Below are 25459 nucleotides of genomic sequence, written 5' to 3'. Positions count from 1 at the left end.
TGAATATAGACAAAGGCATTGTCCCATGGATTCCTGAAGGAATTTCCCAAAAAGGTATCAAGGGATCCTACTTTCATGGTCTCCTTGGGAGAGCTCCTTTAGGTTGGGGTCCTGTTCTAAACTCGTTTTTCTTGTCTCTTGGATATCAGCCACCAAAATTTTAGCCTAGCATCCTGCAGCTTTATAAGCTGGACTGTCACAGTGAAAAATCTATTGGGGCCAACCCCCCCCCAAAAAAAAAACCCACACAAAACAAAACAAAAAATGCCGAATGCTTTCTCTGATTTAAGGATGCTGTGCTGATTCATAATGTGCTGGGGAGGGGCATGGCATGGAAGGATTAGATGAACTCTAGATAGGGCAAAGGGGAAAAGGGGAGGGATGGGAAAGAAGTGGGTATTGTTATGGGGAGCTGCCTCAGAAAACACTCTAAGTCCCAATTAAAACAAAAGAGAGCTTTAGGTACATGGCCAGGGACTGTCTTTTACCATACCTCCTCTCCTCAACTTCCCTGGCCTCAGTTGACAAGAACTTGGAGGTTGGACCTGGCTCTGAAGCCAACAAGTGGCTCCTATCTATCTCCACATGGTCATGAGCCCTGTGCTTGTGGTGTGGCTGCAGTGCAGCCTGGGGAGCCCAGGGCCTTTGGCCTTTTTAACCAGAACTTAGCTGTTGCTTTTGTCCAGAGCCTGTGAGGCTGGAGATTTCTCTCTACTCTGGCCATCTGCTTTTCTCCACAGCTGTTTTTCTTTCTGCCATTGTTTATCTTGTCCATGTTCCTGTAAATTTAGGCTGATGGGATATTTTCATAGGAATAATTGCACTTCCCCTTTGCTGAGTGTACCCTGAGCAAGTGGAATGTCCTGTAAACCTGAAAAGGAGACCATCCCTGTCTCAAGTCATAATACGGAAGTTTCAACAGCCACTGCTATGTTCTTTTATGTCTCTTTTCCCAGGTTGGGCAAAGGAGGTTGAAGGCAGGGCAGAGTCCGAGTCATCTTCACTTACTTCTCTAAACCCCAGCAGCTTTTCTGGAAATTATCTTCTGACATAAGGCTGTTTTTTCTGACCCACAGTGGGATGTTCTGCAGCTGCCTGGAACTGGGCTAAGAAACAGTGCTAGGCAAACTTTAGTTTTCTGGTGCCTTGCTATTCTTGCACAGAGGAGGGTTATACCATGAACTTAGTCTTAGGCCAGTTGGACTCCTTATGTAACGGCATGGATACCTGATTATGTAGAATTTCTTCCATTTACCTATCTCTGACAGACTAATTCCAGTAGCAAAATTATATAACAATTCAGAAAGTCATTCAGTGGCCTGATACAGTAAAACATCAGCTTTTTCTTAGGCAGAATTTTACCTATTTGTGGCCCACTCAGCCAGGATTGTTTCCAAGAGTCTACAGGTGAGATCAATGCACTATTGTCTATGTGTTAAAGGGCCAGCAACATTCAGTCCAACACAAAGAGACAACCAGAGTGGATCCCCCAACCAGGGGCAACAGAAGGGACCCCTTAAAAAAGACCAGCTGGGGAAACATCTCTTAGGTCCCCAACTGCTATTTTACCAGAACTCTGACACCAATTGTGCCATAGATGTCCACAGACAGAGGGACCAGATGTTCCCCTGTAGGGGACCTGAAGTGTAGACTCCAGGGTCTTAGTGTGCACACAGGAGGAGCTTGCCAGATGTCCACATTGGCATGATTTCATTGCATTCATTTCCCTTTTCCTAGAGTAGACCCAGGTTAGAAAAACCCACACTATTCATGAAGAGAAGACAAGAGGTCCCTGAAGCCAAGTATCCTTGGCAGCTCCTGGAAAGACCCATCAGTCCTTTCCTTTACTTACAGTTACCCTTCATCCAGGACAACCTGAGACAAATGCACTAATTTGTCTAATTCTCCAGACTCAGCTGTCAATGGACTAATTAGCACCTTGCATCCTCAGTGTGGATGTGGGGTTGCTCTGAGTGCCAGGCTTGCCTGAGAAGGCTGGAGGGGCACTCTCAGTTTTCTTCATAGTGACCAAATCTGATAGCAAAATCTTGGTCCTTATCCCTAGTCCTGATCCAATAATGGGAACAAGGTTTTGAGAAAAAGAAAAAGAAAGTTTTATTGCTTTGCTACCAAAAGAAAAATAGAGGGGACTCCTGTCTCAGAAGCTGTGATTCCAATGGCCAGTGCATAGAGGTTTTAAAGTAGTGACTCAAAGTCTACCCATAGGCTGTATGCTGTCAGGAGTCATAATTCCCTTTTAGCCTTGAGAGAGATATTTTTTAGAACTTCTAGTGCCAGCCGTAATGTCTGTATTTCTTGGTTCCTGTGGAGCATGAGCTGAAGGACAGATAACCTAGCTTAAGTACTGAATTAACACACAAAGTAGGTTAACCTAATTTTCCCCAGGGTTAGAGAAACATAAAGGGAAAACAGAAATAAAAAACCAAGTCAGTTTTAAAATAAGTCTCAGTGGAAGAGAGCAAGGTTTATGTTCAAAGCATAAAGTGGACCCTGACACATTCCTTGGGAGAAGCAAATGGAACACCTGGCAGGTGGGAGTGGGTGGGGTTGATGGAGAATAGAAAGTTTAGATCAAGCTTGGTGATGTAGTGGATGCCAGTAGTCCCAGGGACACAGACATGTAGGCCAGAAGCTCACAAATTCAAGGTCAGCCTGGAGAATTTAGTGAAACCATGAAAGATGAAAACAATAGAAAAAGTTGGGGATATAGCTCAGTTTTAAAGTGCCCTTTGGTTTAATTCCCAGTAATACCACCAACAAAAGAAAATTCAGATATAATATCAAAGAATGCTTTACCATGAAGCCAGCATGTACTTAGAAGGGGACAGAAAAGAGTGTGTGTTGGCTGGGGCTGAGGTCAGTCAGTATCAATGGGGCTAGAGGCAGGAGGGAAATTAAAGCCAATCTTAAGTTAACAAATATTTTATTCTGTCCACTAAGAACAAACTGTTCAATTATTTGTTTGTGACTGTTTGGATGGTTATAGTTAACATAGAGGAAATCATCAAAGTTATAATCAGCAGGGAGACTTTTTATATTTTTATTTTTTTTCTGAGTACTAGGGATTGAATCCAGGGGCACTTCTCACTGAGCCACATCCTCAGCCCCTTTCTACATTTATCTTAATCAGGGTTTCACCAAACTTTTTAGGGCCTCTCTAAGTTGTTGAACCTGGATTTGAATTCTTGATCTTCCTGCCTCAGCCTCCTGTTTTCTGTTGCAGAAAATGGTAATCCCCTGCTGGGGTTACAACTATGCATCACCATGCCCTAATCAGGAAGGGTGAATCTCTAATATGATGCTGTAGAAGAATAGCAAGGATGGGTCAATGAATTCAATTGGCCATGTTTTTAGGATTTAATACCTGCTGCATATTCTGCCACATTCCATGTTCTGTGCGTCTTTTCTGACCTAATTTTCCCCATGGTTAGAGAAACATAAAGGGAAAACAGAAAGAAAAACCAAGTCAGTTTATTTAGTCATTGCTCATAATCTTTTTTTCCTTTCTTTTATTATTATTATTAGTTGTTCAAAACATTACAAAGCTCTTGACATATCACATTTCATACATTTGATTCAAGTGTATTATGAACTCCCATTTTTACCCCGTATACAGATTGCAGAATCACATCGATTCCACATCCACGTTTTTTGCTCATAATCTTACCATGTATTTCTTAGAATCATTTTTTATATTTTTGCTTGATTGTACTACTTTTGAGTTTTGTATAACCTGCTTTTCCCACTGCTATTCCATTAGGATTATGTTAAGACTTTCTTTCTTTTCTTTTTATTTTTAACCATTTCTTTGTAGGGTCTCTTTAGTTTTAGTTTTCTAGTGTCTTGCTATTCTTGCACACTTGAATTTTCTTCTCAAACTACTATGGAACATGCACACTATTACTTCTCCACTGTTCCAGTATTATGTCTAACATGTTTAAATCCACTTTGCTTCACTTTATTCTCACCACAGTCAACTTGAACTCTGTTTAAAACATATGGTGCACATGTCCCCCCTTTATCAGGAATCCTCTGTTCTTTCACTCTCATCAAAGCCAGGCCCGGCATATGTGACCTGCGAGATTCAAAAGGTTTTCTTTTTGATAAATGGACATTGGATTGTCTTGGTATCTTAGATTCCCATTGGGGATGTTTCTGGGTCATTAGATTTGCCGAAGAAGTGAACCCTGCTTTATTTACATTCCATCTGGATGCTCCACTATCTATAAATACACAAAATTTTATAAAATGCACATTCATTTCCCCTAAGAACAAAGTAAGTCCTAAAAGAACAGAATGATTAGAAGAGACTCAATCTCTACAATGCCATGGAAAGTCTGCTGAAATACTATTTCATTTAGTTTTGATTTGGCTACAGATATCACAGCAGTGTTGATGTGTCCTTTTATGTTGATTGATGCTTTGTATCAATCTGTTCTATTTTTTCTACAACTCTTTTATTTTATTTTATTTTATTTGCATGGTGTGAATGCTGTCTGCCACATTTTCCCTATAAAGTAATTTTTTTCTATGTCTTTAGATGTTTTGGTAGGATTTTTAAAATAATATACATAAACATTCATGTTTGATCAAGAAACTCTTCTTTCTTAGTATTTTTTATTTTTAATTTTTTTTTTTTGTAGATGGACTTTATTTATTTATTTATTTATTTAATGTGGCGAAGAGAATTGAAACCATTTCCTCACACATGCTAGGCAAGCACTCTACCACTGAGCCCCAGCCCTAGCCCCTTAATAATTTTTATTTTTGTGGCTTGCTTTGGGGAATGCCGCCTCTGCCTGCCTTTTATTTAATGCAGACAGTGGCTCTATTACTGGAGGTCCTGAAATAGACCACAGTCCTGTAGGCATTCATTTTATTCTATCTGAAGCTCACAGACATTAACCTCATTTTAGTAAGTCTCTGGTTCATGGTTGTGCACTTAAAATTTTAGAATCACCCTACTTTCCCACCATAATTTTCTTCTCTGAGAAATAGATAATTTATCTTATGATATATAAAATCACAATTAAAATGTATATTCTCTGTTGCTACCTCAATTTTACAATTTATTTTATAAAATTGGAGTATAAAAACTTTTTTTGTGAACTTGTGACACTCTCTCCTCAGAGTTTGATGACAGAGAATATCACTGTTACAAAGTATTTTCTTGAATAATAAATCATTTCCACTATTTGTTGTGTCCCTCAGAAATCACTGGTTAAGAGTCAGTTCTCCTAATGCTCACTTCATCTTCAGCAAACTTACAAGCTCTGTGAATTATCAAATGGTCAATGTACTATTAATTTACCTATTCTTATTTCAGGAACTGTTGACATTCAGGGATGTGGCCATTGATTTGTCTGAAGAGGAATGGGAATGCCTGGAACCTGCTCAGAGGAATTTATACAGAGATGTGATGTTAGAGAACTATAGAAACTTGGTCTTCCTGGGTGAGTAGAGCTACCCTTCAGAATTTCTAATGAATCGTTATTCCTAATTGTATAATTTTTTCTTCTCACAGAATTTCTACTGGGAACTTCTTCTCTTCATGAATGAGTTTCAGATTCTTGCTTTCAAGAAAAAGACTTGGGCAGTTTTTGTTACAGAGAAGAAAATGTTTAAGCCATTTCTTTTAGTTTTTAATCCTTTCCTTTCTTGAAGTGATATATACTCTTCACTTAAAATTTGTAGTACTTACAGTAATTCAGAGATATAGAATGATGTGACCTACATGTCAAAATTCAATTTCTTCCATCTGTGGTACCAGAATAGAAGCATCAATACTCTCAGTGATAATTCCAACAAACAGTCAATTCAGTTTGTAATGAACATTTGCCTTTAAGCTATATTTGGACACCCTCCCCTGGTGCAAAGGAGAGAGCCTTGAGCTATATACCCAGGTGGATAGAAATTCATGAAACAGAGAACACAATTGAGGGGTCCAAAGGCAAGGAGGAAGCCAAATTCAAATGTTGGGGGAGAAGTTATTATGCCACAGAAATGGTCTTTCAGGTGCTTAGGTTTAATTCTTGTGCTGTCCTAGAAAGACATCTACTGTCCTATGTTGAGCATGGGTCCCTCTTTAGTCTCCTCCTTTTCCCCAACTGATGTCTATGTTCAGTCAAATTAACAGCCCAAACACTCCCCTTTGCTTGTGAGGGTCAGCATGATCTGAAGGCATTTCTATTATTTGGTGTGTCCCTCCAAAATCTGTGCACATTTCTGGAGACCTCTAGGTGAATTCATTGTAATATATTAGTATCAGAAAGCAGTTTCTCTGATATCCTTAAAGTGTTTTTATTAATTGAAATTCCCTTAGCAGAGCTCATTAGGTATACTTATAATGAATACTCTGTTTAACTTTTCTGCCATAGAGTGTATGTTGGTGTATGTTTCACAATGACTGCTCATTTTAATTACAAGGACAGAGGTGGAAACTACAGTTATGTAAAAGTGTTGTAAACCATGCTTATTTAGAATTTTGTTGGTTAAATTTTTGTTTTCTTTTCTTCTTTTCTGTATTTTATACAGTAGATTTCAAGTTATAATGTAGGTTTCCTCACATCAGTTAATTTTTCCATTTTTAACCTACATTTTATAATTCTATGGCTATTTCCAATATTTCACAAATTAGGGAGTAGAAGATGAAATTAAATTATGTCTGATTTTTTGTTTCTATTGGCAATACAATTATATTTGCTTCTTTTTTATTTTATTTTTGTTTCTTTTGCCAATAAAATTACATTTGAGATAAAATACACTGTTAAGTTTTTCTTTTAAAGTAAGTTTCACATATGATAATCATTTCCAAACCAGCTTCTGATTGCTTTTGTGGGTAATATTCTTATACACTTTTGCCTTCGAATTCCACCTTTAGATTTAGTCTCTGGCAATCTGCATACAGTTGTAATTTTTATTTGTTTCTTCTGTTTCTTATAATTCTTATCTCTTCTTTTTAAATTGAGTTATCTTGTGTTTCATGCATTGTTATCATGGCATTAATTGATTCCTCGTTCACTTCCCTTCATTCTATGAGTATTTTCTCAATTACTTAGATTTTTTTATAAAAATAATTTTAAGCTTACACTAGGTTTTTAACTAGCAACAAATTGACTTCAATTTCATAACAAAATACATATATTTATTTATGTATCCTTTGAAAATTATGTTATTGATGACACAATTATTTTTAATTTCCATACATATTTAGAGGTTTATGATGATTTTTATGTTTTTATGTTTCTAATTCTATTGAAAAAGAGTTTTATGACTCATTAGTCCAGCAAAATTGAATTATATATTGATATATGAATTTTCCTTAGTAAGAAAGCTTTAAAATTTCATATGCATTATGTTGCTGTGCACACTTATTTTATTTTTTAATATGAGTAATTCACTTTAGTATTTTTTGAAAAAGAAGTCAAGTAGGCATAATGTTTGTGTGCCTTTATATATTTTTAAACTCTTTATTTTTACTGATGTTGAAGTATAGTATTTCTGATTGTAGTATTCTCAGTTGATAATTTTGTTTTGTCAGCCCTTTGATGCTATTCCCCACTTTTTTTCTGTATTGCAAAGCTTCCATTAACAAATTGACTAATAATTATATTCAAGTATGCTTCTTAGTTGCACATTTTTCTTTTGGTGCTCTCAAGAGTCTCTCTTTGTGACCACTGAATAATTGAGAACAGCAAACTTTGGTATTTTTGTTTGTTTCTACTTAAACATAATTTAGATTCTTTTATTTGGACTTCTTTTTTTTTTGCTCCTATTAATAATTTCTCAGGCTGTTAAAATTGATACTGGAGATTGAACTCAGTTACTTTTCTACTGCCCTTTGCCTCATCCCTTTTCATTTTTAATTTTTGACAGTCTCACTAAGTTACTGAAGCTGGCCTCAAACTTGTGATCTTTCTGGCTCAGCTGCCCAAGTTGCTAGGATTACAGCTGTGCCCAACCCCCCTGACTCTCTCAGACACTGTTTCTTAAGAAAGTCTTCAAGTACACGATTTTTGCTTGTTTATAGTAATGACTTTTTGTCTGAAATTTTCTCAGTTTTCTATGTTCTTTCTTAGTTCACTAAACTAAAATTATTTCAAAAGGTTATTTAGGTGCTTTGGATAATTCATAACTCTTACTTTCCTAATGTTCAATTCCTAGTGTTTCACTTTTTTCCATTGATTAGCCAAGTGTCCATTATTCTTTGTGTATTGTACAATTTTAGATTTGTCCATATAAAAGCCAGCCAGTAGTAGATTAATAGTCACTTTGGAAAACAATATGAAACTTAGTAAAGAACTGAAAAAATAGAAAGCACAGTGCTACATGTTTGAAATCCCAAGTAATTGGGAAGACATGCAAGAGGCATGTCATACCATGTCTCAAACAATTTAATACATTGTGGTCTTTCATCAACACTCTGAAAACACAGGAGCTGGTAACCATTTTACTCTCTGTAATTCATTTGTATAGCACCCTTGAGCTTAATCCTAAGAACCACACATAAAAAAAATTAAAAGTGGAATGACACTATGATCCAGAAATGCAAGTTCTAAATAGGTATCATACGGAGAATAAATCAGTGTGTTGAAGAGAGAGTTCCACTACTGTTTCAGTGCAGACATTGTTCAGAGTAGTCAAGACATGGACTCCCACCTATGTGCCTATCAGGGGTTAGATGGGTAAAAAAGATGGTATTTATACATAATCAATTACCAATAGAAAAGAGTTATCTTGTCAAAGTGACAAGGGCTGAATATGCAGGACTTTGAATTACAGGAAATGAGGCAGCCACACAAAGTAATTTGCAGCCTCATCTGACTCACATATGGAACTCAGAAGTACAGAGAGTAAAATGGTTACCAGCTCCTGTGTTTTCAGAGTGTTGATGAAAGACCACAATGTATTATTTTAAAGGATACAAGAAGTATTGAGCCCCAAAACACTTAAATACTGAGCCACATCCCAACCCCTTTTATTATTATTTTTTTATTTTGATTCAGGGTCTTTCTAAGTCACTTACAGCATTACTTGTTTTCTCAGGTTGGATTTGAACTTGGGATCCTCCTGCCTCAGATTCCTGAGTTGTGTGGTTTTGAGGCTTGTACCACCACACTGGCCAATGTAGTATATTTTTGATAGTAGAATGAATGCATTGTTTTCTATAAACTAAAATGATGAGTATATAAAATGTTCCTTAGCTACAATTAGTCATGTCATCATATATTTATATTTTCAAATGCCATGAAATTCTTGGAAAACACATGCAATTTAATTTGTAAATGAAATAAATCCATAAATAACCAAATTTATAAAAATTAAAAACTGAGTCATTTGTCTTCATCTCCATGTGTTGACTTTATCCAGGTAATACTGACATAGGATTGTGTGTGTGTGTGTGTGTGTGTGTGTGTGTGTGTGGGTGGGTGTGTGAGTGTGTATGATATATGATATATGTTTACCACTAAAAAGATTTTTTCATATTTCTCCTTTGAGACCATACACTCTTTGAAACCTTATTGAATGTCTGTGTTATTGTCATCCAACATCTCTTATATCCAGGTCTTTCTCATGGTAGACAGAAAGTGGTTTTCAGGCAGTCCTCAAGAAAGCCAAAAATATTCACATTTTACATTTCCCTTTTCCTATTGAAAGAGAAGAAGGGAGTTGGTTAATTTTTCCTAATTGTACAATGGTGATTTCTCAAGGAGGAAGGCCTGTAGTGAATAATATACTTTTCTTTCCTCTGCTGTATTACACTTTTTAGTGATATACTCCTTTGGGTACTGTGAATTTCCTCTGCTATAATACTCTCTTTAATAGTATACTCATCTTAGACACTGGATAATTCTCACAAAGAAAATTTGTCTGTCCATTGTTATTTAGTTCATATATTTATGGAGTAATGATGACTTTCAATCTGCCACCATATTGATGTCCTGACAGCTATAATTTTATGTTAGATTTGTAAAGTATATTCTCAGACCAATATGTAAAATAATTGTTATTTGCATTTTTTTCAGCCATGACCTCTCATCATACTCAGAAAATTTTACCAGAACCCAGCAGACAGAATTTATTTATAAAAATGTTAAAGAGAAGATATAAATATTGCAAACTTGACCACTTACAAGAAAAGAAAATACAGAACAGTATAGGTAACAGTGAAGGTCAGAAATCATATTATAAAGGACAAGACCAATTAGAAGTGACTATTCTTAATAAAAATGTCCTTAATACCATCAACAGTCCTCAAGAAGATTTAATAGCTCACAAAAGTATTCAATTTATAACTGAAGGACAAGTTTCTGAAAGTGTTGATTTTGAAAATTTTTTTACAATCTCTTCATCATTTTGCAATGAACAAAAGATTTCTTCTCCTGCCCAAACATACACTTTTAATGATTGTGGAAAGGCCCCTATGTACTCCATACTGCTTAATCAAAATTCAGATATAGATTTCTGGAAAGCATGTAACACATGTGATGAAACAAGCAACACCTTCAGCCAGGTCTCTATGCTAAGCAATTACCAGTGCCCTTACATTGGAGAGGAAAAGCATGAATGTAGCAAAACTCATAACAACTTTAGCTTTGGTTGCAATAAAAGAGAACATCAGTGTGGTCATTGTGCACAGAACATTTACAAAAATGAGAAATGGGAGAATGTCTTTTCTCAATGCACAAATCACCATCCAAGTACTCAGAGCCAAGAGATGCCTTGCTATTGTGAGGAATATGACAGACCTTCTTATCTAACTGCAAGTCTTTCTCAGTATAGTGGAGCTCAACCTGGAAGGGAGCCTTACAAATTTAAGAAATGTGGTCAAGCAGGGAGTTCCATACCACTTTTCAAACACCACAGGTACCATAACAGTGAACAACACTTCAAATTTAAAGAATGTGGCAAAACTTATAATCAAGAACAGCCCTCTTTTAAGCACCACAGAATTCATAATGGACAGAAATCCTACAAATGTGAAGAATGTGGCAAATCCTTTAATATTTGCTCAACAATTTCTAAAAACCTGAGATGGCATAGCAGTGAAGATGTGTACAAATGTAAGGAATGTGAAAAAAAAATTAAGAAAATTTCAACCCTTCATCAATGCCAAAGTATTCCTATGGGAGAGAAGCCCCACATATGTGAAGAATGTGGGAAAAGTTTTACTAAAAGAGGACAACTTACTCAACACCAGAGAATACATATCATAGAGAAGCCCTACAAATGTGAAGAATGTGGGAAAGGATTTACTCGAAGAGCACAACTTACCCTACATCACAGTATTCATACTGGAGAGAAGCCCTACAAATGTAAGGAATGTAGCAAGGCTTTTAGGTGTAGTTCATATCTTACTCAACATCAGAGAATTCATACTGGAGAGAAGCCCTATAGATGTAAAAAATGTGGGAAAGAATATAGACAAACTGCAGGTCTTTCTCAGCACCAGAGTACTCATACTGCAGAGAAACCCTATAAATGTAAAGAATGTGGGAAAGGATTTACTCGAAGAACACACCTTACTCTACACCACAGTATTCATACTGAAGAGAAACCCTACAAATGTAAGGAATGTAGCAAAGCTTTTAATCGAAGATCAAACCTTACACAACACCAGAGAATTCATACTGGAGAGAAGCCCTACAAATGTAAAGAATGTGGGAAAGAATATACTCAAAGAGCAGGCCTTACTCTACACCAGAGTACTCATACTGTAGAGAAGCCCTACAAATGTGAAGAATGTGGAAAAGGATTTGCTCAAAGAGTACACCTCACTCTACACCACAGTATTCATACTGGAGAGAAGCCCTACAAATGTAAGGAATGTGGCAAAGCTTTTAGGTGTAATTCATTTCTTACTCGACATCAGAGAATTCATACTGGAGAGAAGCCCTACAAATGTAAAGAATGTGGGAAAGAATATACTCAAAGAGCAGGCCTTGCTCATCACCAGAGTATTCATACTGGAGAGAAGCCCTACAAATGTGAAAAATGTGGCAAACGATATACTCAAAGAGTAGGGCTTACTCAACACCAGAGATTTCATACAGGAGAGAAGCCCTACAAATGTAATAAGTGTGTTAAAGCTTTTAGGTATAAATCAAGCCTTACCCAGCACCAGAGAATTCATAATGCAGAGATTCAAGTTGAAGAATGTGGGAAAGGTCTTAATGAAAGAGTATGGCTTACTCATCACCAGACCAATCATAATGAGGAGAGGTAGTACAAATGTAAAAACTGTTGCAGACCTTTTAGCAATGGCTCAAACATTGCTTATCACTGGAGAATTCATGTGTATAGAATCTGGAACAGTGCAAATACTGTGCCCAAGTATTTACACAAATTTCAAATTTTTTTTAACATTAGAAACCTGATACCTATACGGAATGGGGAAAGATATTTGCCTGAAATATATGCCTTAAAAAACAGCAAAATATCTACAATAAAGAAAACATCTTTAGAAATATAAGAAATATAGCAAAGCCCTTATCTGTACTTTGTATCTTGATATATGTGAGAGGGAAATGAGAAAATTCTTTTAACTTTTATTTAAAATTTGTTAAAAATCCCTAGGTGAGGTGGGAGAAATAAAGAAATTATCACAAGTACTATAAAATAGTGCAGAAAACTTGACTCAGGAAGGATGTAAATATATTATAAATCAAAGACTTCTCAACATTTTCACTTTTGAAAACTGAAGAAAACAATTTAACTTAGATTCTTTTAGAAGAAGAAGACTTGCTCCTCAGAGTTGTTAGTCTATAATTTCAAGTCTTTATAGTGAATTATAAAATCTTAATCACATTGTGTATAAATTTTCCCACTAAATAAAAGTAAAAATTTTTAACGTTTAACATGTTAGGTGTTCAATCATGGTAATATGTCAGAGGTATTACTTACTGTGTTCCTGTTTACTAAAGGTTCCATGCAACAGATAGTAAAAACATACTAAAATATCTCCATTAATCTTTTTAGAAACATTAGCTCATTTGGAGAATAGTATTCACATAAATCAGTGTTGAAAGCCACAGCCGAAGGGGCCCCAGCAAACTTTCAGACTGCCAGCTGATGATTGGCTCACAGCGGCCCCAGCAACATCTAGCTGATTGGCTCCTCTGCGGTGATGCTCCTTGGGCTGTTTCCCTGCCCTTTCAGACCATGGAGCTGCTCATTGGGGGACTATTTTGGCTCCGCCCATACGACCCAGTGAATCGGCCTCAAGAGCAGGAGGATTGTGGGAGGTGGAGAGGCTTGTGATGGGGTGAGAGGCTTGTGGGAAGCCAGTGGTGGAAGTTGGGCTCTGAGGGTTTTTCCTGAGGAGCTGTTTTGTTTGGCCTGTGTGGTTCTAAAAATAAAGTCCGTTTCTTTTGACAAGTGGCTCCTGAATTGTGCCCAGCCAGACTTCGGCAAATCAGATCTTCATTTATTTTTTTCTGTTTGTAATTATGGTGATCTTAAGACAGTTATAGGTAAGATATAAGAACATGAAAATAAGCCCCAGATTTCTCTATCTTGAATTACTACTCTCAAATTTACCCTACACATTCTGGTCCCAGTAGTGGACACCTTTTTTTCCAGCAACTGAGGAGGCTGAGGCAAGAAGATCCCAAATTCAAAGCCAGCCTCAGCAACTTAGCAAGGCCTCAAGCAATTTAATGAGACACTGTCTCAAAATAAAAAATAAAAAGCACTGGGGATTGAGGCCCAGTGTTTAAGCACCCCTGGATTTCAATTCTTGGTACCACCCAATTTTTTTGTACTTCATACAATGAGAGAACTCCTAAGGGCCCTGCAATTTTGGAGAGCAACACAATTTCCCAACACAGGGTCTTTTAATACCCCAGAAACCAGGAGCCACCAGTGCAAATTTTGTGAAAAGAAGGGCCATTGGAGGGAGAGATCCCAATGGTTGCCCAGGAAGCCATGTGGTCAGCTGGACACTGACCCATCCTGGCTCCTGGCATGTGTGGTAGGAAACAACTAAAATACTGAAGAAGCCAAAGATTTCCTCATGAAGACCCCAGGAATAACCCCCAAGGAGTCTAGACTCACATTAAAAAATTTAGGAAAATACTTTTGCCCAGTAACAAATATCTATTTAGCATTGAACAACCAGAAGGGAACTACAACCAGAAACAAGTGCCCAATAATGAATGTGGGGAAAAAAAGCTATACTCATAGAGCATTTTAACCTCCCACATAATTTATATAATTTTATATACAATCTGACTTTGGCTACTTTTCACTCTACTCTATAATTTATCATGGTTATTTTACATTAGGGATTAAAAGATAGAGAGTATATGGCAAAGTCTCTCCAAACTCCTCTGCCACTGAGTCCTTATGAGATACTCCAGATTACACCTGTCCCTTTTTAGGAGGAACAGAAGCACTTGCCGCCACACAGGAAAAATCAAAGTTCTTATTTAGATGAGACACTGGAGTATAGATAAGTCATATTCAAAAGCTAATCACACCTGGGAATGGTAGCACATGCCTGTAATTCCAGCAGCTCAGGAACCTGAGGCAGGAGGATCTCAAGTTTAAAGCTAGTGCCAGCAATTTAGCAATGTCCTAAGCAACTTAGTGATACCCTATCTCTAACTAAAATACAAAAATGGGCTAGGGGTGTAGCTCAGTGATTAAGCAACCCTTGATTAATCCCCAGTACCAAAAAACAAACAACAAAAAAGCTAAATGCAAAATAATACATATTACCTTACATTTTTTCTTTGTGTTAACCCTTTGGGTCAATGGAACACTCACATTATCACTTTGATCTAAATTGATTGGATATGTAAATATTGCAGGATACAGATCAATTTTATGCATAGGAGACAAGGAAGCAGTGTGTATCTTTGGGTTCCTTGGATTTCAGATTCAGCTACACAGTTATCAGCCATTCTGCATTTCGGGGCTTATGGCTCTACCTTTTCTTCTTTTCTCTACTAAAAGTAGCCTCACACAGAGAACTGCTTTAGTTTTGATGTCATTTTAGTTTTCTAAGGCAAGTTAAGTTGTAATTTGGGAGTGCCTAGGGGGTTACTGCAATTTTTAAGATTATTTCTAGTTTTAGATGGACATAATGCCTTTATTTATTTATTTATTTATTTATTTATTTATTACATAGTACTGAGGATCAAACCCAGTGCCTCACATGTGCTAGGCAAGTGCTCTGCCACTGAGCTATACCCCCGGCTAAAGGTACAGAATTTTTGGAATAATTTTCAATTTACAGGTTAGAATTGTTATATTGTGTTCAGAGGGAAGTGTTGATATACGTTTTTACATGATCCAATTAGTACATCACATATCTTTCACCTCAAATATCTTTCACCTCAAATATCATTATGGAGAAAATATTGAGAGTTTTTTCTTCTCATCTGTGAATGTACCACACATTCCTATGTGTACTCACATTACTGTGTAATTGGACCCTAGAGCCCTAGACCTTGTTTTTCCCATAAAACTATGTTTATGAGCTCATCATTTGCTTCCAACACATACCCAGAAGTGGGAAAATTGGATCACAAGTTTATAAATTTTATGGAAAAGTCCAGTCACTCCAAATGTCTTCCTCTTTTCCCCATTGGTATCTATCCCTATCATAGGCACCAAGACACCAAAAGCCACCATATGTGCTCATCAGCAAGTCATGACAGCAGGCTTTGGAATGGGAAGTTTATATATCCTTTTTAAATGTGAGATGTGCTACTGGCAAGATGACCACATGGCGTGAGAAGATTGGTACAGATGTGGTGTCAATGGCCCACCTCCACTTCTGACCTCACTTCCACCTTATTAGGGTTCAAAAAACCTAAGGCAAGGCCTCCCCCAGGCTCGCCAAAGAGTAGGGGCACTCCAATATGTGTTGCAGGCCATGGCAGCTTTTCACTATTACCAGCCAGCTCCACCCATACTGTGCACTTATGACCAGCCCCGGCAAGAACTTTAATACCTGAAATGAGACTACAGTGAGTTCCTACTGTGATTCATGGTCCAATACCTCTGATAATGCTGGTTATCTTATTATAGGTGACAAGTTCTGCTTCCTCACATGTTGAAGTTCAAACTTTAGAGAGGCATGCTGAGGAAAGCATATAAATCAGGGTTTATTTAATAAGGGATAACATAAACTTCTCCTGTGAAGGAGAATGGGGCCCTAGCTGGTATCCCAAGAAATGAGGTATTCTGCCCTTTTTATATGTCCAAGGCTTTCTTTATTCTCCTGCCTTTCCCCCTCATCTTTCTCTTTCCTGCCTCGGTGACTAGGCCCAGGAATGCTCACTGGGAGGGACAAAAGGTGGGAACCAGGTGGGATGAGGGGGGAAGGGCAGGGTGGAGTATCCAAGGACACATTAACAACCTTATAGCTCCCTGTAGGGAGGGGAAATACCTGGGACAGGTTACCATGGCACAGGTTGGAGCAGGGGCAGGTTCTTGATAAGATCCCTCAGGAGGACTGTCTCTAACTTCCTATACTCACTCAAAATTGGCCTCCTAGATCTGAACTGACTTGATTTACCTATCTATACGGACTGCCTGTCTAATTCTGGCTTCACCCCCAGATAACATAGGCCTAATTTGCTCTAACTGCAAGAGGTCTCTGCACAGAGACCCGCAGTCCTGAGTCAAATGCCCAGTCCTGCCACAATTAAAACACCACTCTTGAGAATAGAGTCTCTGAAATTGAGGCTGGAGGGTCTGTTTTAAAGCCATGTTGAGTGTAAAACTCTGTAATTGGGTAGGACTAACATCTGCACAAAGGCAAATGAACTCAGAATCCATCCGTTTTTTTTGTTTTGTTTTGTTTTGTTTTTGTTTTTAATGAGGTTGGAAGATGTTCTGACAAACTTTATTGGTTTTCTCAAATGCTAGCTGTTGGGCCAGGAACTCTGAGGCATTTGAGTCTCTGATTGATTTATTTGCTGCCTGGTACTGACGCGCCACAAAATTGGAAAACTGCTATTCTGATCCTGTTTAACTGACTAAGATCCAAAGTAGGCTGATCCCCAAAAGGTATTTTTGCCACACCCTTTTGGCACATTCAGTGAACTGATCATAAATGGCCATATTGTAATTTAATTGTCTCTCTAGGTCTGTAAATTCCCCAGTTCCCACCCATTAACATCTCCAAAGGGGCATCAAAGCCTTGCCTCTGGTTTCTCTCAGACTGTTTGGTGCAATAATCAGTCCAGTGAGATCACCAAAGGAGATAATCACCCCCTGATAGACAAATCTTGGCCATAGAGATCCAGTCACATGGTGGTGAAGGCTCGTTGCATAACGAATCAAGCCGACTTTGAACAAAGGCTGAATTTGGACTGTAAGTACAGCAAGCACTTTTGAACTCCTTTAGAGTCTTAAAAGGAACTGCAGTGTGCACACAGACAGCTGATTTTGCTCGTTAATCTGCTCAAAGACTGTAAAAGGCTGAAAACCTGTAATGTCCTCCCCCACTTCCTGCGCTGTCCTAAGGCCGCATTGGAGGGGCATAAGCAAGGATATAGCCAGCTCAGAGGAGTCACTGAACCTTGTCCTGGAGGAGAGGGGCTGGATCTGAATGGCAGGTGCAGGACCAGCCAGACATAACCTACCAAAGCCCTTCCTCACCCTCTGACTGAGTCTCCTCAGACTGTGGCCTGGTCAAGGAGCTGCACAACAATGATTTTCAAAAACTATTAGGAGATATAAATTGGCTGAGGCCATATTTAAAGCTAACTACATCATATTTAAGTCCTTTATTCCAGATACTATAGGGATATCCTTTTCCAACTTCTTATCAGCTCACAACAGAAGTGAGAATGGCTTTAAGAAAAGTTGAAATTGCTATTAAAAATGCTCAACTTACTAGATTTAACCCACAAGAGCCTATACATTTATTGATATTTCCAACTGCTTATGTTCCTACAGGGGCAATATCACAAACATTGGAAGTTATTGAGTGGATTTATTTAGCCCACTCTTCTCAAAAGTCATTAACTCCTTTTCATAATTTTGCTGCTCAATTAGTGATCAAGAGAAGAACAAGTTTTACAGCTTCTTTGATCAGAACCTAATATTATAATCATTCCATTTTCTTCTCAACAGAATGATTGACTTTTTCAAATTTGTAATACTTGGCAAGTAGCTATTGCTAATTTTCCTGGTCAGATAGAGAGTCATTATCCTCATGATAAAATTTCAATTTGCATTAGTAACTCCATTTATTTTTCCAAGGATTGTATGTGCACAACCAATGGATGGTGCACTAACAATATTCACTGATGGCTCAAGCTCAGGTAAAGAAGGTATTTATAGTCATGCTCGTATAAAGGTGATACAAACCTCATATACTTTCTCCTAATGAACAGAACTATAAGCTGTCATTTGTGGTTTAAGTCATTTTGCAAACAAGCCCATCAATATTTATTTTGACAGTTATATGCAGTTGGAATTACAAAAAAATTGAAGTTTAACTATTGGGTGTACATCATCACAAGAGTTTTCAATTTGTTTCATACCCTACAAAGGGAAGTTCAAATGTGAAAGCACCCATGTTTTTCAGGCCACAAAGGGGTCCACACTAATCTTCCAGGGCCTCTAACATCAAGTAGTGATAAGATTGATAAATTGGTAGCTGTTTGTCAACAAATGTCTTTGAGTGTGCACAAACTTCACATTATTTATATTATCAAAATGCTTCTAACTTACATTAAAAAATGTAACATTACTAGAGAGCAAGCTCATCAAATTGTACATCACTGCTCTCAGTGTGTTATACATACTCCATCTTTACCATCTGTGGTAAATCCCCATGGATTAAAACCAAATCAATTATGGCAAATGGATGTAACTCACATTTCTCAATTTGGTAACAATGTTATGTTCATGTTATTGTAGTTACTTATTCTAGATTTATCTTTGCCACAGTCCATGCAAAAGAAAATACTCAACATGTTATTTCTCATTGTTTGACTGCTTTTGCTGTATTAGGATGTCCTTTACACATTAAAACTGGTAATGCACTGGCTTATTTTAGCTCTTCTTTTTCAACAATTTTGCCTAGAGTTTCATATTGACAATGAAACAGGTATTACTTACAACCCTCAAGGTCAAGCTATTGTAGAACAAGCTCATTTATCTATTAAGCTACAATTACAAAAACTAAAAGGGGACATAGGACTAGTGTGCCCCCAAATAATCTTAGTCATGTTCTGTTTGTTTTAAATTTTCTAAATTGTGACTCAGAAGTTTGCACTGCAGCTGAGCGACACATATCTTCCACAGCAACAGGCCCTTTAGGCCAAGTTTGGTGGAAAGATCTGCAGACTGGCCAATGGAAAGGACCAGATCCAGTGATTATGTGGGGTAGAGGTCATGCTTGTATTTTCCCAGAAGGTGCTTTCCATTCTATTTGGGTACCTGAAGGCACCATAAGGCATGGAGGACTTAGAACCAAGATTCAAACGACTAAGGATTGACCCAGAGATGCCAGACCTGGCTTCCCCCAACAGGAAGAACTCTCAAAGGAAGAGAGGAAGGAAGATGGCCCAGAGAGACGCAATGGTGAAGCTACCCTCATGGAAGGAGCTGAAGAATCTGATGCTGCAGGCTTAACAAATGATTCAACAACAAGAAAAAATTAAATCTCTAAGGATGATGCTTGCTGCAATATTAGCTCGATTGAGCTGTCAGGTAAATGGGAATCAGGGAGAAACCTATTGGACATATTTTCCAGATGCACCTTTAGAACACACAGCAGTGTGGACTGGAGAATCCATCTCAGTATTTACTAATGACTCATATATGATGGGAGGATTTACAGACACCCATATTACTCCCAATCATCTGACTGGGTTTAATTATTCTGGCTATAGTGCTCAATTGCCTTTGTGTTGGTCCCTCAATAAACTTGCTGCTGTCTAAAAGTGTCCTTTGAGAAAAAGACAGCATTTGGGAGACCTAGACCAGCTAATTGTACTGTTCCTGGAGACTCAAAATCTTATATCACATCAGTTATTAAAATGGGGCTTTCTCATAACAAACCAGTCATCTCAGAAGAACGTCCACAAATACCTCATTTTCCTAATCATTCTGTGATAGAAATTGTCATCTTTCATAAGATGGATTGTATAAATACTTTTCCAGTACAGCATAAGTTATCTAGAAATAGTGGGTATATTTTGGACTGGTCTCCTAAAATTGACAAAAGGCAATGGTGCAAGGGTATTACCATGACTCCTGGAGGATTTATAACATCTTGACCTTCAGCAAAGGTGGCATTCAAAAAGATGTTTGGTGCTTAATTGCTGCCTCAGAATTCTTTACTGACAAACCTTTACCAGATTTAGTAGGCAAAAACTAAATAACAGGAGGGTTCCTGTTATGGCCTATGGGCCTGTGTTCAATCTCCTGACATTTTAATTACTGGAAATGTGAAAGTTAAAAGAAAGGATAATAGATATCTTGTAACATGTAATAAATGTAATTTAACAAACTGTATCACCAGATATAATAGAGGGAAAGGAACACTGACACTTCATCAGCCCTCTTTTGTCTCATTGCCAGCTAACATTTTAGAGCTGTGGTATGCTGATGCTGGTTTTCATGTCGATGCTTACAACAATTTACATGTCCAGCTAGTGAGACCTAAATGTGCTCCTGGACTCTGTAATAGTGGGAGTTGTTGCTTTAGTTTCCCTTATGGCTTCAAGGGTCACAGCTTCAGTGGCCCTATCTCAAAATATTCAACATGCAAATTTTCTTAAAATTTAGCTTAGAATACTTCCAAGGCTCTTCATAATCAAATAAATATTGATGAAAGGATTGAGGCTAAGTTAAATGCCTCAGAGGCTACTGTCATAAATATTGGTAATGGACTTTCAGCTTTGAAATTCAAGGAAAGACTCATGTTAACTATAAGTATGTGTATGTTACTGCTGCCAAGTACAATGCTTCCCAATGGGAATGGGAGGTTAAAAACCATGTTAGGTATTTGGTAAAATAATAATAACAGCATGGATCTTTTGGTGTTACATCATCATATTCAAGATATACAAAAAAAGTAAGATTGATTTTTCAGATCTTACTTCTTTAGATAATCAAATACTTAAAGAATTGAATGAATTTAACCCTGGTAACATTCTTACACATTCTGCATGGTATATCCTTGTACTGTTCTCTTTGCTACTAATTCTCTCTTGTATTCTAATTGTAGGATGACCAACCTTTAGAACAAGAATTTGGGGACTTGAAATAGTGACCCATCACCTACTTTTTCAAATTAAGAAGGGAAAATATGTGGGAAGCTACTCTGAATGACCCACACCTTCCAGTACTGAAGCAAGAAGCTCTGACCAATCACTACATTGGTGGTGACTTGGGCATTGGTGTGTCTTTAGATGTAGGTGTCACCACTGGGGTTGAGTTACACTCACCTGTCCCTTGTAACCCTGCCCCTTCTAGCCTTTTTGGATAGAACTTTCTAAAGAACAAGAGTCCCCCCCAATAAAAGCCCACTTCCAAAGGTACTCACTCTCTCTCACCAGCCTCTTGTGACTTTCTCTTGATCTCTCTTTTGGGGATCCTGAGGCTGATAGCGAAGAAGCCATCCTAAAGCTTGTTTAAAGGTAAAGGGTGTCTGTGTTTTTATTTGGTGTCCCTACAAATTCATACGAGTGATCTTAAGTTCAGGTGCCCACACAGGTTGGGGGCAACAGAGATCCTTTTGCCTCAGCCTCCTGAGCTGCTGGAATTATAGGCATGTGTCAACATTTTTGGCTGTGGTAAACTTTTGAACATGACTTGTATATATTCCAGTGTCTCATCGGAATAAGAACTTTGTTTTTTTCCTGTGTGGTGGCAGGTGCTTCTGTTTCTGTGAAGACCTAAAAAGGGACAGGTGTAATCTGGAGTATCTCATAAGGACTCAGTGGTAGAGGAGTTTGGAGAGATATCTCTTTTCTATTAGTAATTGATTGTGTATAAATACCATCTTTTTTACTCATCCAACTCCTGATGAGCACATAGGTGGAGTCTATGTCTTGACTACTGTGAACAATATTTGCACTGAAGCAGTAGTAGAGCTTTCTCTTCAACATGATGATTTAATCTCCTCAGGATACCTATTTAGAACTTGTATTTCTGGATAACAGAGTCATTCCACTTTTAATTTTTTTTATGTGTGGTGCTTAGGATTAAGCCCAAGGGTGTGATACTATTGACTTACTACACAAAACCCTTTAAGCTTGCTAATTTTGAGACATGATGTGACAAGCATCTTACATGTTCTCCCTATTACCTGGGATTTCAAACATGTAGCACTGTGCTTCCTGTTTTTCAGTTCTTTACTAACTCCCATATTGTTTTCCAAAATGACTATTAATCTACTATTTGTTGGCTGTTATATGGACAAATCCAAAGTTGTACAATACTCAAGGAAAAATGGAGACTTGGCTAATCAAAAGAAAAAGTTATGAACTAACTAAAAGACCTAAATAGCCTTGTGAAATAAGTTTAGTTTAGTGAAATAAATGAGAACACAGAAAACTGAGTAAAATTCAGATAAAAAAAATCATTACTAGACACAAGCAAAAATTGTGTACTTGAAGGATTTCTTAAGAAATAGTGTTTGAAAGAGTGGGTGGGGGTTAGCAAATTGGGAGAATGAGCCACAGGGGCCAGCCTCAGCAACTTAGTGAGACTGTCAAAAATTAAAAATGAAAAGGGCTGAAGAAAAGAACAATGGAAAAACAACTGAGTTCAATCTCCAGTATCAATTTTAACAGTCTGAGAAAAGATAAATATGAGCAAAAAAAAAAAAGAAGTCAAAATTAAAGAAGTTCAATTATGTCTAAGTAGAAACAAAAAGATACAAAGTGCATTGTACTCAATTTTTCAGTGATCTCAAAGAGAGAATCTTGAGAGCACCAAAAGAAAAATGTGCAACTGAGAAGGGTAGTTGAATATAATTATTAGTCAATTTATTAATGGAAGCCTTGCAATACAGAATGAAACAGGAGAATAGCATCAAAGGGGTGATAAAACAAACTTCCCAACTGAGAATACTATAACCAGAAATACTATACTTTAACATGAATAAAAATAAAGATTTTAAATATGTATAAGTGCACCCAAACATTATAACTACTTGACCTCTTTTTCAAAAAATAATAAAGTGAATTATTCATATTGAAAAATGAAATAAATGTGCACAGCAACACAAGTCATATAAAATTTTAAAACTTTCATTGTAAGGAAAATTCATGTACCGATATAGAATTCAATTTTACTGGACCAATGGGTCATAGAACACTTTTTCTATAGAATTTAAAGTATAAAAACATAAAAATCATCATAAACCTCTAAATATATATGGAATATAAAAATAAATGTGTCATCAATAACACAATTTTCAAAGGATACATAAATATAATAAATTTTGTTATGAATTGAAGTCAACTTGTTGCCAGTTAAAAACCTAGTGTAAGTTTAAAATGATTTTTAAATTTTTTTTTATTATTAGTTGTTCAAAACATTACAAAGCTCTTGACATATCATTTAAAATGATTTTTATAAAATATCAAAGTAAAAGACAAAATACTCATAGAATAAAGGGAAGTGAAAGAGGAATCAATTAATGTCATGATAACAATCTATGGACCACAAGATAACCCAATTAAAAAAGAAGGAAAAGAGAATTAAAGGAAGCAGAGGAAACAAATAAAAAGTTACAACTATATGCAGATTATCAGAGACTAAACCTAAAGATGCAATTTGAAGGCAAAAGTGTATAGGAATATTGCACACAAAAGTGATCAGAGGCTGGTATGAAAATGATTATCGTATGTGCAACATACTTTAAAACAAAAACTTATGAGATACAAAGTATTTTATCTCAAATGTAATTTTATTGGCAAAAGAAAAAAAATAAAAATTAAATAAAAATAGAAGCAAATATAATTTTATTGACAATGGAAACAAAAATCAAACATAATTTCATCTTACATGCCCTAATTTGTGAAATATTGGAAATGGCCATCAAATTATAAAGTGTAGGTTAAAAAAATAGAAACATTAAATGAGGGAGGAAACCTACAGTACAACTCAAAATCTACTGTATAAAATGAAATACAGAAAAGGAAAAAATAAAAAGAAAATTTAACTAGCAAAATTCAGAACAACCATTGATTGATTATTGTGCAAACCCTTTTATATAACTGTAGTTATCACCTATGACCATATAAGCAAAATGAGCAGTCATTCACTAATGACAGAAAAGTTTCACAGAATATTCATTATAAGTATTCATAATGAGCTCTGATAAGGAAATTTCAAATAATAAAAACATAAGGATAAAAGAGAAACTACTTTCTGATACTACTATATTTTAATAAATTCACCTATAGGTCTCCAGAAATGTGCAGATTTCTGAGAGACATGTCAAATGATGAAAATGCCATCAGATCATGCTGACCTCATAAGCAAAGTGGAGTGCTTGGGCTGTTGATTTGACTCAACACAGACATCCATGGAGAAGAAGGAGGAGATTAAAGAAGAGGAAACCTTGCTCAATATAGGACAGTACAAGAAATAAACCTAAGCTCCTGCAAGACCATTTCTGTGGCATAATAACTTCTCCACCAATATTTGAATTTGGCTTCCTCCTTGCCTTTGGACCTCTCAATTGTGTCCTCTGTTTCATGAATTTCTGCCCACCTGGGTACATAGCTCAGGGCTCTCTTCTTTGCACCAGGGGAAGGTGTCCAAATACAGCTTAGAGGCAATGTGTTCATTGGAAAATGAATTGACTATTTCTTGGGATTATTACTGAGAATATTGATGCTTCTATTCTATCTATAAAGGGAAGAATTTGGATTTTGACATGTAGGTCACATCATTCTATATCACTGCATTTCTATAAGTACCACGAATTTTAAGAGAAAAGTATACATCATTTCAGGAAAAAGAAAGACTAAGGACTGAAATAAATGGCATTAACATTTTCTTCTCTGTAACAAAAATTGCCCAATCCTTTTTCTTGAAAGCAAGAATTTGAAACTCATTCATGAAGAGCAGAAATGCCCAATAGATATTCTGCAAGGTATGAAAATTATACAATTAGGAGTTCTGATTTATTTGGAATTCTGAAGGGAACTCTGCTCACCAAGGAAGACCAGGTTTCTGTAGGTCTCTAGCATCACTTCTTTGTATAAGTTCCTCTGAGCAGGCTCCAGGCATTCCCATTCCTCTTCAGAGAAATCAAGGGTCACATCGGTGAATGCCAACAGTTCCTGAAATAGGAATAGAAAAATTAAGAGCACATTGACCATTTGATCATTCACAGAGCTTGAAAGTTGGCTGAAGATGAAATGATAGTTAGTAGACCTGGCTCTTAACTGGTAAGTGTTGTTTATTATTCAAGAAAATACTTCATAATAGTGATTTTCTCTAT

At 36.8% G+C, this 25459-nt stretch overlaps 2 protein-coding genes and 1 long non-coding RNA gene across 3 annotated transcripts in view; 1 reads left to right on the top strand and 2 right to left on the bottom strand.

Annotated features, from left to right (window-relative positions):
- Positions 1–25459, bottom strand: part of LOC113197251 (uncharacterized) — a gene marked incomplete at its 5' end in the record, with an annotated part of 197566 nt that overhangs the window by 103380 nt on the left and 68727 nt on the right. The window lies entirely within an intron of this gene.
- LOC113197224 (uncharacterized) overlaps positions 3372–25459 on the bottom strand; it is a 39041-nt gene continuing 16953 nt past the window's right edge. Inside the window, exons 2-4 of the long non-coding RNA XR_013342328.1 lie at positions 25172–25298; positions 5333–5411; positions 3372–3432 (exon numbers count right to left, since the gene is read on the bottom strand). This is a non-coding gene — a long non-coding RNA (uncharacterized LOC113197224). The remainder of the gene's footprint in view (positions 3433–5332; positions 5412–25171; positions 25299–25459) is intronic.
- On the top strand, positions 11105–12409 carry LOC113197222 (uncharacterized). Its single transcript, XM_026409461.2, has one exon. It carries the CDS (start codon positions 11147–11149, stop codon positions 12245–12247), a length of 1101 nt encoding a protein of 366 aa, XP_026265246.2. The 5' UTR covers positions 11105–11146; the 3' UTR covers positions 12248–12409.

This window comes from Urocitellus parryii, chromosome 12 (assembly GCF_045843805.1).
Source record: "Urocitellus parryii isolate mUroPar1 chromosome 12, mUroPar1.hap1, whole genome shotgun sequence".
In the NCBI taxonomy this organism is placed as follows: Eukaryota; Metazoa; Chordata; class Mammalia; order Rodentia; family Sciuridae; genus Urocitellus; species Urocitellus parryii.
Note: the sequence above shows the minus strand (reverse complement) of the source record. Positions and strands in the feature narration are given on the sequence as shown.

Excerpts from the sequence above, each read along its gene's own strand:
- LOC113197222 (XM_026409461.2), top strand. The coding sequence starts at position 11,147 with ATGGGAGAGAAGCCCCACATATGTGAAGAATGTGGGAAAAGTTTTACT.